The following is a 17,739-nucleotide window of genomic DNA, read 5'->3' on the forward strand; positions in this document are numbered from 1 at the left end:
TACACCTACAACACAATTACACAATCACTACACACACTATACACACACACTCTCCACAAACCCCACCAACTTCTTACACCTACAACACAGTTACACAATCACTACACACACTATACACACACTCTCCACAACCCCACCAACTTCTTACACCTACACTTACACAATCACCACACACTATACACACACTCCACAAACCCCACCAAGTTGTGTAGGAGTTGAGTAAATTTGATTAGGAGTAAAGTTGTGTAGAAGTTGAGTAAATTTGATTAGGAGTAAAGTTGTGTAGGAGTTGAGTAAATTTGATTAGGAGTAAAGTTGTGTAGAAGTTGAGTAAATTTGATTAGGAGTAAAGTTGTGTAGGAGTTGTGTAAATCTGTGTTAATATGTTAATATGTAAAGTTGAGTAGGAGTTGAGTTAAGTTGTGTACATTCGTGTGAAGTTGAGTAAAGTCAAGTATGAGTTGAATACATTCATGTAAAATTGAGTACATTTGTGTAAAGTTCAGTAAAGCTGAGTATGAGTTAAGTATAAAATGGGTAAAGTTAAGTATGAGTTGTGCAGGAATTGAGTAGAAGTTAAGTATGAGTTAGGTAAAGTTGAGTATGAGTAGGATAAAGTTGAGTAAAGTTGAGTATGGGTTGAGTATGAGTTGAGTAAATTGGAGTATGAGTTGAGTATGAGTTGGATAAAGTTGAGTATGAGTTGAGTAAAGTTGAGTATGAGTTGAATAAAGTTGAGTAAAGTTCAGTAAAGTTGAGTATGGGTTGAATAAAGTTGAGTTGGAGTTGAGTAGAAGTTGAGTAAAGTTAAGCAAAGTTCAGTATGGGTTGAGTAAAGTTGAGTATGAGTTGAGTAAAATTGAGTAAAGTTCAGCATGGGTTGAGTAAAGTTGTGTATGACTTGAGTAACGTTCAGTATGAGTTGAGCAAAGTTGAGTATGAGTTAAGTAAAGTTCAGTATGGGTTGAGTAAAATTTAAGTAAAGTTAAGTAATGCTGAGTAAAGTTCAGTATGGGTTGAGTATGAGTTGAATAAAGTTGAGTAAAGTTCAGTAAAGTTGAGTATGGGTTGAACAAAGTTGAGTAGGAGTTGAGTAGAAGTTGAGTAAAGTTAAGTAAAGTTCAGGATGGGCTGAGTAAAGTTCAGTATGGGTTGAGTAAAGTTGAGTATGAGTTGAGTAAAATTGAGTAAAGTTAAGTAAAGTTCAGTATGGGTTGAGTAAAGTTCAGTATGACTTGAGTAACGTTCAGTATGAGTTGAGCAAAGTTGAGTATGAGTTAAGTAAAGTTCAGTAATGCTGAGTAAAGTTCAGTATGGGTTGAGTAAAGTTAAGTAAAGCTGAGTAAAGTTAATTAAAGCTGAGTAAAGTTGAGTATGGGTTGAGTAAAGCTGAATAAAGTTAAGTAGGCATTGAGTAAAGTTGAGTAAAGATAAGTAAAGCTGAGTAATGTTGTGTATCAGTTGAGTAAAGTTAAGTAAAGTTCAGTATGAGTTGAGTAAAGTTGAGTAAAGTTAAGTAAAGTTCAGTATGAGTTGAGTAAAGTTAAGTAAAGTTCAGTATGAGTTGAGTAAAGTTGAGTAAAGTTCAGTATGAGTTGAGTAAAGTTGAGTAAAGTTAAGTAAAGTTCAGTATGAGTTGAGTAAAGTTGAGTAAAGTTAAGTAAAGTTCAGTATGAGTTGAGTAAAGTTGAGTAAAGTTAAGTAAAGTTCAGTATGAGTTGAGTAAAGTTGAGTAAAGTTAAGTAAATCTGAGTAAATTTGAGTATAGGTTGAGTAAAGCTGAGTAAATTTGAGTAGGAATTGGGTAAAGTTGAGTATAGTACCATTTCCTGGATTTGAGTTTTGGGGGCGGGTTGCGTGGGATCAGGAACAGAGCTCTCATTGGATGCATATCACACAGAGCTGAATATTAAACAGGAACAGCAGGATTAATAAACGTGATCACACTGATCAGATTATCGATTATCTGATTTATTGGAAATTGATTATCTGATTAAACTCACGTGGCGCTCCCTCCGCCATCTCCAGAGCCGTGATCCCCAGAGACCAAATATCACTCTACAATCACAACACAGTTAATCACAATTAATCACAATTAATTACAATTATGGTGCGTAGCACGCCCGTGTTACCAAGATAGCAATGAGCATCATGACTAGACGAGTATAATCCAGGTCCAGAAAGAAAAAATCCACCCCGTGGTTTTGTACCAACAGGCAGTGGATGGATGGATTTTTACTTTCTGGATCTGGATTACTCACCGCTAGTCACGATGCTAACTGCACAGGGTGTTAATATCGAGTTATCTGGTTTTATCGCTAAATAAAACCGCTGAAGTGTTACCGCACTCTGTAAACGTGATTAATTCTCAGATTTATATAGTGATCTGTAGTGACGTTGTGGTGAGCTGAGTGTGAGTTGTGTGTGAGTGAGCTGAGTGAGTGTGAGCTGAGTGTGAGGTGAGTGTGAGCTGAGTGTGAGCTGAGTGTGAGTTGTGTGTGAGTGAGTGTGAGTTGTGTGTGAGCTGAGTGTGAGTTGTGTGTGAGTGAGCTGAGTGAGTGTGAGCTGAGTGTGAGTTGTGTGTGAGTGAGTGTGAGTTGTGTGTGAGTGAGCTGAGTGAGTGTGAGCTGAGTGTGAGGTGAGTGTGAGGTGAGTGTGAGTGGAGTGTGAGTGGAGTGTGAGCTGAGTGTGAGTGGAGTGTGAGTTGTGTGTGAGCTGAGTGTGAGTGGAGTGTGAGTGGAGTGTGAGCTGAGTGTGAGCTGAGTGTGAGCTGAGTGTGAGCCGAGAGTGAGCTGAGTGTGCAGTACTCACTCTGTAAACGTGATTAATTCTCAGATTTATACAGTGATCTGTAGTGAAGTTGTGGTGAGGTGAGTGTGAGGTGAGTGTGAGGTGAGTGTGAGGTGAGGTGAGTGTGAGGTGAGTGTGAGCTGAGTGTGAGGTGAGAGTGAGCGGAGTGTGAGGTGAGTGTGAGGTGAGAGTGAGCGGAGTGTGCAGTACTCACTCTGTAATCATACGTAGCTTCTGGATTCTCGTCACAGGCGATCACCTCCGGAGCCATCCAATACGGAGTCCCGATAAACGTGTTCCTCCGGCCCACGGTCCGGTCCAGCTGAGCGCTCACCCCGAAATCCACTGCAGCCACACCCCCCCACAGATCAGCGAAACAACCTCACAACATATACACTACAACAATCTGAGACATCTGTTTTAATACTTAATAATCCTTTATAAACTCTTATAAACTCTGAACTCTGCTCTATATACAAGCAAATAGTTTTCCTACATTTGCCATCTATTAATTCTATTAAATATTACAGTAATATTAATTCAAACATATATAATGAATAATATATTACGAAGTGTTCAAAACTTCAGTGGTTTTAGTCTTTAAATGGTGTTTATTTTGATGCCCTACGCACCGGAGTAGGAGGGAAAATTACGTCCAGAAAAGCACCGCCAAAGAAGCACACTGGCACAGCTCGCTAGCTAATGCTAGCCAGTTAGCATAGCATAACAAGCTAATACACTGGAGTGATGGAAGCTCAGCTCTAATGCTCATTATACTCTGTCCTGCCTGGAAAAAAAATGAGAACAGCACTTTATCTGAGGAGCTCCTGCTGCTGTTCTGCACTCTATGAGTGTTTTATATCAAAGTAAAATAGAAAAACAACAGCAAACAGCAATTAATCACTCAGAAAAGAGACAAATAGAATTGTGCAATCGATCCACAGCTCTAAAGTCCTGAGTACAGAATCATTTTTTCAGCACAAGAGATAAAAAAACAATAAAACTCCCTAAAACTCTGTATATAAGGTGCAAATAATCTTCAAGAGCAATAACTATATCTCTGTTTAAATATATTAATACTGTAGCTTGAAGGATAATATCAATGCCTTTAATGGCTTCAATTATAACATTCATATTAAACTTGTGTCTTACTTGTGCAATTGAGTTTTCAAGAAATATATCTTTTAAATACTTAAACATTGAGTATTATATGTTGTTTATAGTGTTTATGGAACTATTTAAAATATGTAGTTTTGTAAAGGAAGCCGTGTTAAACTTGTTGCGTATCTCTTTTTAAGGTTTATTGTTTACATCTTACATTCTTCGTTTTTTTAAACTAATAAAATCTGATTTCTTCATATATTGTGTATATATTTTGTGGGAGAAAGTAAACCCAATACAAAATAAAGCCTTGATTTAAAGAATTAGTGTTTTATATTATATAACAGTACAGTAATTCACAAACCTATATTAAAGCCAGTCATGCAAAAAATACATAAATAAATAAAAATACAGAGAACCGTTAAAATCTTGAAAAATAGCATGTTCCGGTCACACCGCTCAGCGCTACACTGGACTAATGAAAAAGTAAAATGTATGTGAATAATATTCTGCAGTGATGAGAGGAGGAATAAAGGGAATAAATCTCACCCAGTTTAACCTCGGCGTTCTCTGTCAGCAGGACGTTCTGTCCTTTAATGTCTCGGTGGATGACGTGGTGCGAGTGCAGATGAGACAGACCCTGGAGAGCAGGAGGAGGACGGGTTACTCAGCATGCAGGAGTATTATTATCATCATTAATTTTATAATTATAAACTCATCTGCTCTTATATCTGATCTGGATCTTATAAAGATCTGAACTGAACTGAAATCCTCCTTTAATAAAAACTAAAACAGCGAGCTTCAGCCTGTGTTACACAACCTTTACAATGATTTTATATTTTATAACGTATAATAGTTTTTCTATATATCTATCTGTCTGTCTGTCTGTCTGTCTGTCTGTTTGGAGTTTTGCTTGTTTATCTGGTAACAGAAAACAGTCAGACGTTCATCGCTATCTCAGTAAGAATGTGAACTTTTTAAAAACGGGGGAATTGGTTGTAAAGTTAGCTGATCTAAATATAAATCCTAAACACAGATCACAGGTTATCGTTTCTGTATAAATATATCACATGCAGGCTTACAGCTCCATCTATAATCAATATATCACATATTAATAAATGATCAGGTCAGAACTCACTCTCAGAACTTCTCTGCAGATGTAGGAGATCCAGTCCTCCTTCAGACAGTTTCCTTTAGACTTCTTCACCAGATCAGTAACCGAACCCGCACCACAGTACTCCATCACCAGCTGCAGGATATCACCACACACTGTTATTATCACCACACATCACCACACACTGTTATTATCACCACACATCACCACACACTGTTATTATCACCACACATCACCACACACTGTTACTATCACCACACACACACTGTTATTATCACCACAAATCACCACACACTGTTATTATCACCACACACTGTTATTATCACCACACACTGCTATTATCACCACACATCACCACACACTGTTATTATCACCACACATCACCACACACTGTTATTATCACCACACACTGTTATTATCACCACACATCACCACACACTGTTATTATCACCACACATCACCACACACTGTTATTATCACCACATCACCACACGCTGTTATTATCTCCACATCACCACACGCTGTTATTATCACCACACGTCACCACACACTGTTATTATCACCACACATCAACACACACTGTTATTATCACCACACGTCACCACACACTGTTATTATCACCACACATCAACACACACTGTTATTATCACCACATATCACCACACACTGTTATTATCACCACACGTCACCACACACTGTTATTATCACCACACGTCACCACACACTGTTATTATCACCACATCACCACACACTGTTATTATCACCACACATCAACACACACTGTTATTATCTCCACACATCACCACACACTGTTATTATCACCACACATCACCACACACTGTTATTATCACCACATCACCACACACTGTTATTATCACCACACACTGTTATTATCACCACACATCGCCACACACTGTTATTATCACCACACATCACCACACACTGTTATTATCACCACACATCACCACACACTGTTATTATCACCACATATCACCACACACTGTTATTATCACCACACGTCACCACACACTGTTATTATCACCACACGTCACCACACACTGTTATTATCACCACACATCACCACACACTGTTATTATCACCACACGTCACCACACACTGTTATTATCACCACACATCACCACACACTGTTATTATCACCACACGCCACCACACACTGTTATTATCACCACATCACCACACACTGTTATTATCACCACACACTGTTATTACCACCACACATCACCACACACTGTTATTATCACCACACATCACCACACACTGTTATTATCACCACACATCACCACACACTGTTATTGTCACCACACATCACCACACACTGCTATTATCACCACATATCACCACACACTGTTATTATCACCACATATCACCACACACTGTTAATATCACCACATCACCACACACTGTTATTATCACCAAACATCACCACACACTGTTATTATCACCACACATCACCACACACTGTTATTATCACCACACATCGCCACACACTGTTATTATCACCACACATCACCACACACTGTTATTATCACCACGCATCACCACAGTACTCCATCACCAGCTGCAGGATATCACCACACACTGTTATTATCACCACACATCACCACACACTGTTACTATCACCACATATCACCACACACTGTTATTATCACCACATATCACCACACACTGTTATTATCACCACATCACCACACACTGTTATTATCACCACATCACCACACACTGTTATTATCACCACACATCACCACAGTACTCCATCACCAGCTGCACCACAAATCACCACACACTGTTATTATCACCACAAATCACCACACACTGTTATTATCACCACGCATCACCACAGTACTCCATCACCAGCTGCAGGATATCACCACACACTGTTATTATCACCACATATCACCACACACTGTTATTATCACCACATATCACCACAGTACTCCATCACCAGCTGCAGGATATCACCACACACTGTTATTATCACCACATATCACCACACACTGTTATTATCACCACATCACCACAGTACTCCATCACCAGCTGCACCACAAATCACCACACACTGTTATTATCACCACATATCACCACACACTGTTATTATCTCCACATATCACCACACACTGTTATTATCACCACATCACCACACACTGTTATTATCACCACATATCACCACAGTACTCCATCACCAGCTGCAGGATATCACCACACACTGTTATTATCACCACATATCACCACACACTGTTATTATCACCACATATCACCACAGTACTCCATCACCAGCTGCAGGATATCACCACACACTGTTATTATCACCACATATCACCACACACTGTTATTATCACCACATATCACCACACACTGTTATTATCACCACATCACCACACACTGTTATTATCACCACACATCACCACAGTACTCCATCACCAGCTGCACCACAAATCACCACACACTGTTACTATCACCACATATCACCACACACTGTTATTATCACCACATATCACCACACACTGTTATTATCACCACATATCACCACACACTGTTATTATCACCACATCACCACACACTGCTATTATCACCACACATCACCACAGTACTCCATCACCAGCTGCACCACAAATCACCACGCACTGTTATTATCACCACAAATCACCACACACTGTTATTATCACCACATATCACCACACACTGTTATATATATACTGTTATATATATACATATTACCACATCACCACAGTACTCCATCCCCAGCTGCAGGATATCACCACACATCACCCCACATGTTATTATCACCACACACACTGTTATTATCACCACATATCACCACATGCCCTGTTATTATCACCACACACCACCACACACACTGTTATTATCACCACACATCACCACACACTGTTATTATCACCACACATCACCACACACTGTTATTATCACCACATATCACCACACACTGTTATTATCACCACACAACACCACACACTGTTATTATCACCACACATCACCACATACTGTTATTATCACCACAAATCACCACACACTGTTATTACCACCACACATCACCACACACTGTTATTATCACCACACATCACCACACAGTTATTATCACCACAAATCACCACACACTGTTATTATCACCACACATCAACACACACTGTTATTATCGCCACAAATCACCACAGTACTCCATCACCAGCTGCAGGATTTCACCACACACTGTTATTATCACCACACGCTGTTATTATCACCACACACTGTTATTATCACCACACGCTGTTATTAACACCACACATCACCACGAACTGTTATTATTACGGATAACCGCAAACAGTTAGTATCACCACAAACCACCTCACACTGTTATTATCACCACACATCACCACACACTGTTATTATCACAGTTTTCTGTCTGTTTCTCAATGGCAGTATTTTAATACAGTTATAAATAAACTCTATATGTTGTGTTTTGTATTTGTTTTGTTGTTTACTGTATTTTACTTTATATTAATTAAGTCCTGCAGTAGATTTTTGTTTTTTGTTACTTTATTGTTATTATTATTTTACTTTTTCATTTTTTGATTTAGTGAGTTACTGTTTATAAAAATGAAAACTAAATTAAACTAAATTTAATATCAGATTGAGAGTCTCGTACCCAGAGCTGATCGTCCTGACCTGCAGGACTCTTCTTCACAAACGCCCCGTAATACGTAGCGATGTTCCTGTGATGAGAGTGAATCTTCAGCATGTTTATCTCCAGCTTTATCTCATCCTCCTCCTCCTGAGAAATAACACACACACATGTATATATATATACACACATTATTATTGTTCCTACATGTTAATACACATATTAATACTCATCATTACTCACTCACAGAATCAGAGTTATTGATTAATCTCTGAATTGTGTGATCAGGGTTATTGTAATAATATTGGGGTTTATTACCCGGCACTGCTGCTGCCACTGCCGCCGGCACGGCTGAGTGACAGCGAGGATATAATAATAATAACCCTGGTGTCGGAGTTCGCAGCAGCTCATTTGCATATCTCATAAGAGTTTGTGAGGAGCAGAGAGCCGACGCTGACGATCTGAACTCCAGCAATCTGCCGCCGTCACTCCTGCCACGCCCGACCCGGCACAGGGGCACAGGTTAAGTGAGGTAAGCAGGATGACCCACCTCTGTCACGTCCATGACCTTGATCGCCGCCAGCTGTCCGGTTTTCACATGTCGACCCTGTCAAAACACCAGAGCGTGAGTTCCACACCGAGCACGCTCTCTATAAACTCTATCACTTTAATATCACTTTAATATCACTTTAATATCACCTTAATATCACCTTAACATCACCTTAATATCACTTTAATATCACTTTATCACTCTATCACTTTAATATCACTTTAACATCACTTTATCACTTTAATATCACTTTATCACTCTATCACTTTAATATCACTTTAATATCACTTTAATATCACTTTAATATCACTTTAATATCACTTTAATATCACCTTTATATCACTTTAATATCACTTTAATATCACTTTAATATCACTTTATCACTTTAATATCACTTTATCACTTTAACATCACCTTTATATCACTTTAATATCACCTTTATATCACTTTAATATCACTTTATCACTTTAATATCACTTTAATATCACTTTATCACTTTAATATCACTTTATCACTTTAATATCACTTTATCACTTTAACATCACCTTAATATTACTTTAATATCACCTTAACATCACCTTAACATCACTTTAATATCACTTTAATATCACTTTAATATCACTTTAATATCACTTTATCACTTTAATATCACTTTATCACTCTATCACTTTAATATCACTTTAATATCACTTTAATATCACTTTATCACTTTAATATCACTTTATCACTCTATCACTTCAATATCACTTTAATATCACTTTAATATCACTTTAATATCACTTTAATATCACTTTAATATCACTTTAATATCACCTTTATATCACTTTAATATCACCTTTATATCACTTTAATATCACCTTTATATCACTTTAATATCACTTTAATATCACTTTAATATCACTTTAATATCACTTTAATATCACTTTATCACTTTAATATCACTTTATCACTTTAACATCACCTTTATATCACTTTAATATCACCTTTATATCACTTTAATATCACTTTATCACTTTAATATCACTTTAATATCACTTTAATATCACTTTATCACTTTAATATCACTTTATCACTTTAACATCACCTTAACATCACCTTAATATCACTTTAATATCACTTTAATATCACTTTATCACTTTAATATCACTTTATCACTTTAACATCACCTTAACATCACTTTAATATCACTTTAATATCACTTTAATATCACTTTATCACTTTAATATCACTTTATCACTTTAACATCACCTTAACATCACCTTAATATCACTTTAATATCACTTTAATATCACTTTAATATCACTTTAATATCACCTTAACATCACCTTAATATCACCTTAATATCACTTTAATATCACTTTAATATCACTTTATCACTTTAATATCACTTTAATATCACTTTATCACTTTAATATCACTTTATCACTTTAACATCACCTTAATATCACTTTAATATCACTTTAATATCACTTTATCACTTTAATATCACTTTATCACTTTAACATCACCTTAATATCACTTTAATATCACTTTAATATCACTTTAATATCACTTTATCACTTTAACATCACCTTAATATCACTTTAATATCACTTTAATATCACTTTAATATCACTTTATCACTTTAATATCACTTTATCACTTTAATATCACTTTATCACTTTAATATCACTTTATCACTTTAACATCACCTTAATATTACTTTAATATCACCTTAACATCACTTTAATATTACTTTAATATCACTTTTGACACTTTTTGACTGCATTTCCTTTAAAGGAGAACTCTGGTGTAAAATGTACTTTTATTGTAGTAAAACATGATAAAAGTTCTTATCTTTGATGAATAGCACACCTCCGTTCTCCCACAGCGTTCAGAGATCCAGAAAGCTTAACTTAATTTTAACTTATTTACCCTGATAAATCACTTTTTACACCGTTTTCCAGCTCAAAGTAGCTCCACACCTAGTTCAGTCCAGACATTTAAAACCAGGCATTAATAACTTAAAAAGTGCAGAAGAAGCTCATTAAACACCACTGTTTACATCCCAAAACGCTACTAGCTTCAGCTCAGAGCGCCACCATTACTGTACTGATAATGACATAGACATATATACACATAGACTCTGCATAGCGAAACAGCCGACGCTAGGAGGCAGGAGTCATGGAGTCTATGTATATATATGTCTATGTTATTATCAGTACAGTGATGGCGGCGCTCTGAGCTGAAGCTAATAGTGTTACGGGATGTAAAACAGTGGTGTTTAATAAGCTTCTTCTGCACTTTTTAAGTTATTAATGCCTCGTTTTAAATGTCAGGGCTCTCTGGATTCTAGTAAGGAGGTGTGGAGCTACTTTGAGCTGGATAACGGTGTAAAAAGTGATTTATCAGGGTAAATTATGCCCCGTATCTCCCAGTCTGAAGGGTGTTTGTTGGATCTCTGAACGCTGTGGGAGAACGGAGGTGTGCTATTCATCAAAGATAAGAACTTTTTATCATGTTTTACTACAACAAAAGTACATTTTACACCAGAGTTCTCCTTTTAAAGAGTATATAAGGTACTGAAGTCACTGAAGTCTCAGGTCTGTGTTAGGTCATGTTAGGTACAGGATCTGTTTCCTGTAGCAGGACTGACGCAGGACGCTGAGTTTCAGCAGGAGGAAGGAACTTTAGTCAACGTCTCTCAAAAACACAGGAACCACTTTCAGTTCAGGAAAAGAGAAACTCTGCGGAAATACCCAAACCCTAACACAGCACACAGAGCAATATTAATACACTGAAATACGGTGAAATACGGTGAAATACGGTGAAATATATATGGTGATATACACTTAAATGCACTGACATACGATGCAATACAGTGAAATACACTGCAATACAGTGAATTATGGTGGAATACACTGAAATATCAGATGGAACGCACTGAAATACAATAGTAGAAGTACATATAACACACAGTCAGCTGTGTCATCATCTCCCCTCACTGTGACACAACAGTTTTACTGAACTCAGAAAAGACCAGGATGTTCTTTCACATAATCTCCTACTATTTCCTTATTTCAAAACACTCAGAGTATTGAGAGCATTACTACACCCAACCTCAACCCTGCAACATCCTGACCCTCCCTCAGCCTTTACACACACACACACACACACACACACACACACCTGTCACCATTATTACATCATCAATTATCACACAATATACGGACAATCTCAATTATTTTACTTACTGAGAAGAACCCAGTTAATCTGAATTATTCCTAATTAATTCAAATAAAGCAGTGAATTCTTATTGTACAGCATAGGGAACCCAATCAGCTGATTATATAGATATAGATATAAAAAGCAAAGGAGTAACAAGTGCTAAACACCTCTGGGAACTCCTTCCTTCCTTCAAGACTGTTGGAAAACTTTTCATTTCAGGTGGCCACCTCTTGAAGCTCATTGAGAGAATGATGCCAAGAGTGTGTAAAGCAGTAATCAGAGCAAAGGGGGACTTTTATTTTGAACAAACTAGAATATAAAACAAGTTTTCAGTTATTTCACCTTGAAAGGTGTGCCCAAACTGTTGGCCTGTACTATATACATATATATATATATTTATAGTACAGGCCAACAGTTTAAATATATATATATATATTTAAGGCTTTGGAAAAATAAGAGAGCATCTCAGTGTAGATATATTCAGAAGATCTGCTGCTGTTTAAACCAGGCAGGAGGAAGATAGACTGTTGGCAGAAACTACTTTTTTTATTTTTGTTATTCCATACATTAAGTTTGTGTTCTCCATGATAAGATATGTCTCCCAATTATCAGCAATATATAAACTATTATAACAACAAATTACCAAAATGTCATAACACACACTCAGAGCTGTTTACAGGAGATGAAATATGTATTATTTATAATTGAGTTTATTATCAGGTTATTGTGTACACGGGGTTAAAGGTAACTAAAGGTTAAATATATTATAAATATATAATGAGTCTCTGCTGTCAGACGGATGGTTTCAGTGTTTAGCGGTTGGGTCTGGTTTACTGTAAATAATAAACAGGTAAATATGATTTATATTAATTTGATGGAGGTGCAGAGTGGGGTTATTATACAGGGCAGTAGATCAGGACAGTGGAATAATGTAGATACTATATACTCTATTATTATTATTATTATTATTATTATTATTATAAAAGCTCGTCTAACAGTTCAGCTGCTGCAGCTCACAGGAGATAAAGAGCTCATACAGATATAAAATATAAACACTGAGAATAAAATCAGACACTTTACACCAAGCGCCAAGATTTTACTGAGAAAAACAGAAGATTTTAACTGTAGATATATACTGTATATACATTTATACAGGAAGAGACATTTAAAAATGATGATCCTCTGCAATATAATCAAGAGGAAGATGGATGATCACAAACCATCAAACCACCAAACTGAACTGCTTGAATTTTTACACCAGGAGTAAAGCAGCATAAAGTTATCCAAAAGCAGTGTGTAAGACTGGTGGAGGAGAACATGATGCCAAGATGCATGAAATTAAAACTGTGATTAAAAACCAACCAGGGTTATTCCACCAAATATTGATTATTTCTGAACTCTTAAACTTTATGAATATGAACTTGTTTTCTTTGCATTATTTGAGGTCTGAAAGCTCTGCATCTTTTTTGTTATTTCAGTCATTTCTCATTTTCTGTAAATAAATGCTCTAAATGAGAATATGTTTATTTGGAATTTGGGAGAAATGTTGTCTGTAGTTTATAGAATAAAACAACAATGTTCATTTTACTCAAACATAAACCTATAAATAGCAAAATCAGAGAAACTGATTCAGAAACTGAAGTGATCTACTTTTCTATTTTATTTTTACAGAGCTAATATATATATATATATATATATATAATAAACTGTTGGGACAGTACTCTGCTCTGTTCAGGACTACAGAGGACAAGGTCATTCCAAAACAGCCCGGAGACAGGAAACGCTTTCTCAGCTCACTTCCTGTTCAGCTTTCTCCACCAACGGCCCACAGCCCTCTCTCTCAACACTGAGCCGAAGCATCCACAGGATGTATCACTCCTCACATTACTCTAATACTGACATCACATATATTATACATATATAAACACATATACTAGTGAGTCTCAAAAAATTATAATTGAAAAGTTACTTTATTTCAGTAATTTAGTTTAAAATGTGAGAATCATATATTATATAGATGTATTAAACACAGAGTGATCTATTGTAAGAGTTTATTTCTTTTATTATTGATGACTATGGATTACAGCCAATAAAAACATGGCTGTAATTGGTACTTTTAGCAGTGTGGGCAGTGTGCCAAGTGCTGCTGGAAAATGAAATCTGCATCTCCATTAAAAATAAGTTATCAGCAGAGGGAATCTGTAAGATATGAAGTGCTGTAAGATTTTGTGGGAAAACTAAACTGCACTGACTTTAGACTTGATAATAAAACACAGTGGATCAACACCAGCAGATGACAGACATGACTCTCCAAACCATCACTGATCATCAGTAAATTTTACATTTCATTTAAAGTAAATGAAGGGAGCAGAGTCTGGAGGAAGAGTGGAGAGACACACGGTCCAAACTGCTTGAGGTCTAGTGTGAAGTTTCCACCAATCAGTGATGGTTTGGAGAATCATGTCTGTCATCTGCTGGTGTTGATCCACTGTGTTTTATTATCAAGTCTAAAGTCAGTGCAGTTTAGTTTTCCCACAAAATCTTACAGCACTTCATATCTTACAGCTTCCCTCTGCTGAGAACAACTTTTATGGAGATGCAGATTTCATTTTCCAGCAGGACTATTAGTGCACACAGCCGTAATATAAACCATTTCTCCCTTTACCTTTTTAATTAGACTGTTCTATAAAACAGAGCTGTTTAACAGATACAGAAACACAGATCAGATTAAATTAAGTAAAGTTGAATTTTACAGGATGTGAGGGTAACTGTGCGTGTGTGTGTGTGAGTGTGTGTGTGTGTGTGTGTGTTGGGGGTAACTGTGTCCCAGCAGGACCAGTTTGTGCACCAGTATGTAGAGGATGAGGTGGTGAGCAGGGGATTTCCTCTGAAGCCTCTCGCTCTTTTATTACACCAACAAACACCGGAAACGCCCTCAAAAATACACATTTCTAATAATGACCCAGACATCTGCTCACAGGGACATTCCAACTAACACAGCACAGCACAGCACAGCACAACACAACACAACAGCACAACACAACACAATACAGAACAACACAACACAGCTCAGCACAGCACAACACAGCATAGCACAGCACAGCACAGCACAGCACAGCATAACACAGCACAACACTAACACAGCACAGCACAGCACAGCACAGCATAACACAGCACAACACTAACACAGCACAGCACAGCACAGTACAGCATAATACAGCACAACACAACACAGCACAGCACAACACAGCACAACACAGCACAGTACAACACAGCACAGCACAACACCGCACAGCACAGAACAACACAACACAGCTCAGCACAGCACAACACAGCATAGCACAGCATAGCACAGCTCAGCACAGCTCAGCACAGCACAGCACAGCATAACACAGCACAACACTAACACAGCACAGCACAGTACAGCATAATACAGCACAACACAACACAGCACAGCACAACACAACACAGCACAGCACAACACAGCACAACACCGCACAGCACAGCACAACACAGAACAGCACAGCACAGCACAACACAGAACAACACAACACAGCACAACACAACACAACACAGCTCAGCACAGCACAACACAGCTCAGCACAGCACAACACAGCTCAGCACAGCACAGCACAACACAGCACAGCACAGCACAGCACAACACAGCACAGCACAGCACAGCACAAGAGTTGGGTTAAAAATGTTTTTATATTATTTATGAATTGCCCCGCCCACATTAACTAAAATGACTGTTTTAACGTGATTTTAAAACTGGGATAATGGGACTGTAGATCTTTACATATAGACGCTAATATTAGAGATTATATTTTGTTTACACCGTGTTTAATATAAAATCTGCAGTAGGATTGAAGGGGCTGATTACATTTTGTAAAAAAAAACAAAAAACAAATAAAAAGTGTTGATATTAAATATAAAGGAAACAACAGCCTGTGCATCACTTTAAATGGTGCAACACAACACAGCACAACACAACACAACACAACACAGCTCAGCACAGCACAGCACAGCACAGCTCAGCACAGCACAGCACAGCACAGCATAACACAGCACAACACTAACACAGCACAGCACAGCACAGTACAGCATAATACAGCACAACACAACACAGCACAGCACAACACAGCACAGCACAACACAGCACAACACCGCACAGCACAGAACAACACAACACAGCTCAGCACAGCACAACACAGCATAGCACAGCATAGCACAGCACAGCTCAGCACAGCACAGCTCAGCACAGCACAGCATAACACAGCACAACACTAACACAGCACAGCACAGTACAGCATAATACAGCACAACACAACACAGCACAGCACAACACAGCACAACACAGCACAGCACAACACCGCACAGCACAGCACAACACAGAACAGCACAGCACAGCACAACACAGAACAACACAACACAGCACAACACAACACAACACAGCTCAGCACAGCACAACACAGCTCAGCACAGCACAACACAGCTCAGCACAGCACAACACAGCACAGCACAGCACAACACAGCACAGCACAGCACAGCACAGCACAGCACAAGAGTTGGGTTAAAAATGTTTTTATATTATTTATGAATTGCCCCGCCCACATTAACTAAAATGACTGTTTTAACGTGATTTTAAAACTGGGATAATGGGACTGTAGATCTTTACATATAGACGCTAATATTAGAGATTATATTTTGTTTACACCGTGTTTAATATAAAATCTGCAGTAGGATTGAAGGGGCTGATTACATTTTGTAAAAAAAAAACAAAAAACAAATAAAAAGTGTTGATATTAAATATAAAGGAAACAACAGCCTGTGCATCACTTTAAATGGTGCAAAAAATCTGTTTGCGAATAAAAAAATACTGAAATTGTTGTAGAGTTGCTCATATATATCTCATATATATCTCATACATATCACCCAGCACTAATATAGGAAGTTATTTCAGTTCATTTTTCAAAAATCCCTTTAATAGTAGCACAGGAGTGTAGTATAATTAATTTATTCAGATTATTAAATGAGATTAACTGAGTGATCTGATAGACAGTGATGATAAAGGGGGTGGGGGGGCAGGATGTTGGGGGGGGGGGTGTTTGGGTGGGTCCATTTTTCTCATCACAGTTATATTTAATATATAAAGTCAGCGAGTTCTGAGCAGAGTTTCGAGAAGGTGGAGACGAAATTCACAGGAAATGTAGAAACATGTTGAGTCATTCTGTCCTTTCAGAACTAAAATGTCCTCCATCTGTTTATCTGCCGTCATCATACAGCTTTAATCATACGGCTTTAATCATACAGCTTTAATCCTAAAGCTGTAATCAAACA

The 17,739-nt window shown here is 37.5% G+C and overlaps 1 protein-coding gene across 5 annotated transcripts in view; it reads right to left on the reverse strand.

Moving 5' to 3' along the window:
- The window catches only part of si:zfos-2326c3.2 (mitogen-activated protein kinase kinase kinase kinase 4), a 65,296-nt gene that overhangs the window by 38,413 nt on the left and 9,144 nt on the right, over positions 1–17,739 (reverse strand). For 3 of the 5 annotated variants that reach the window (XM_049484123.1, XM_049484124.1, XM_049484125.1), the window contains exons 3-9: positions 9,193–9,249; positions 8,667–8,792; positions 5,030–5,140; positions 4,441–4,531; positions 3,005–3,135; positions 2,004–2,058; positions 1,824–1,902 (exon numbers count right to left, since the gene is read on the reverse strand). In XM_049484123.1, coding sequence (XP_049340080.1) covers positions 1,824–1,902; positions 2,004–2,058; positions 3,005–3,135; positions 4,441–4,531; positions 5,030–5,140; positions 8,667–8,792; positions 9,193–9,249 — 650 coding nt within the window. Of the gene's footprint in view, positions 6–1,823; positions 1,903–2,003; positions 2,059–3,004; positions 3,136–4,440; positions 4,532–5,029; positions 5,141–8,666; positions 8,793–9,192; positions 9,250–17,739 lie in introns of all 5 variants that reach the window. The other 2 variants (XM_049484126.1, XM_049484127.1) reach the window with 2 other exon arrangements.

The sequence above is a fragment of the Astyanax mexicanus genome, chromosome 10 (genome assembly GCF_023375975.1).
Source record: "Astyanax mexicanus isolate ESR-SI-001 chromosome 10, AstMex3_surface, whole genome shotgun sequence".
Classification (NCBI taxonomy): domain Eukaryota; kingdom Metazoa; phylum Chordata; class Actinopteri; order Characiformes; family Acestrorhamphidae; genus Astyanax; species Astyanax mexicanus.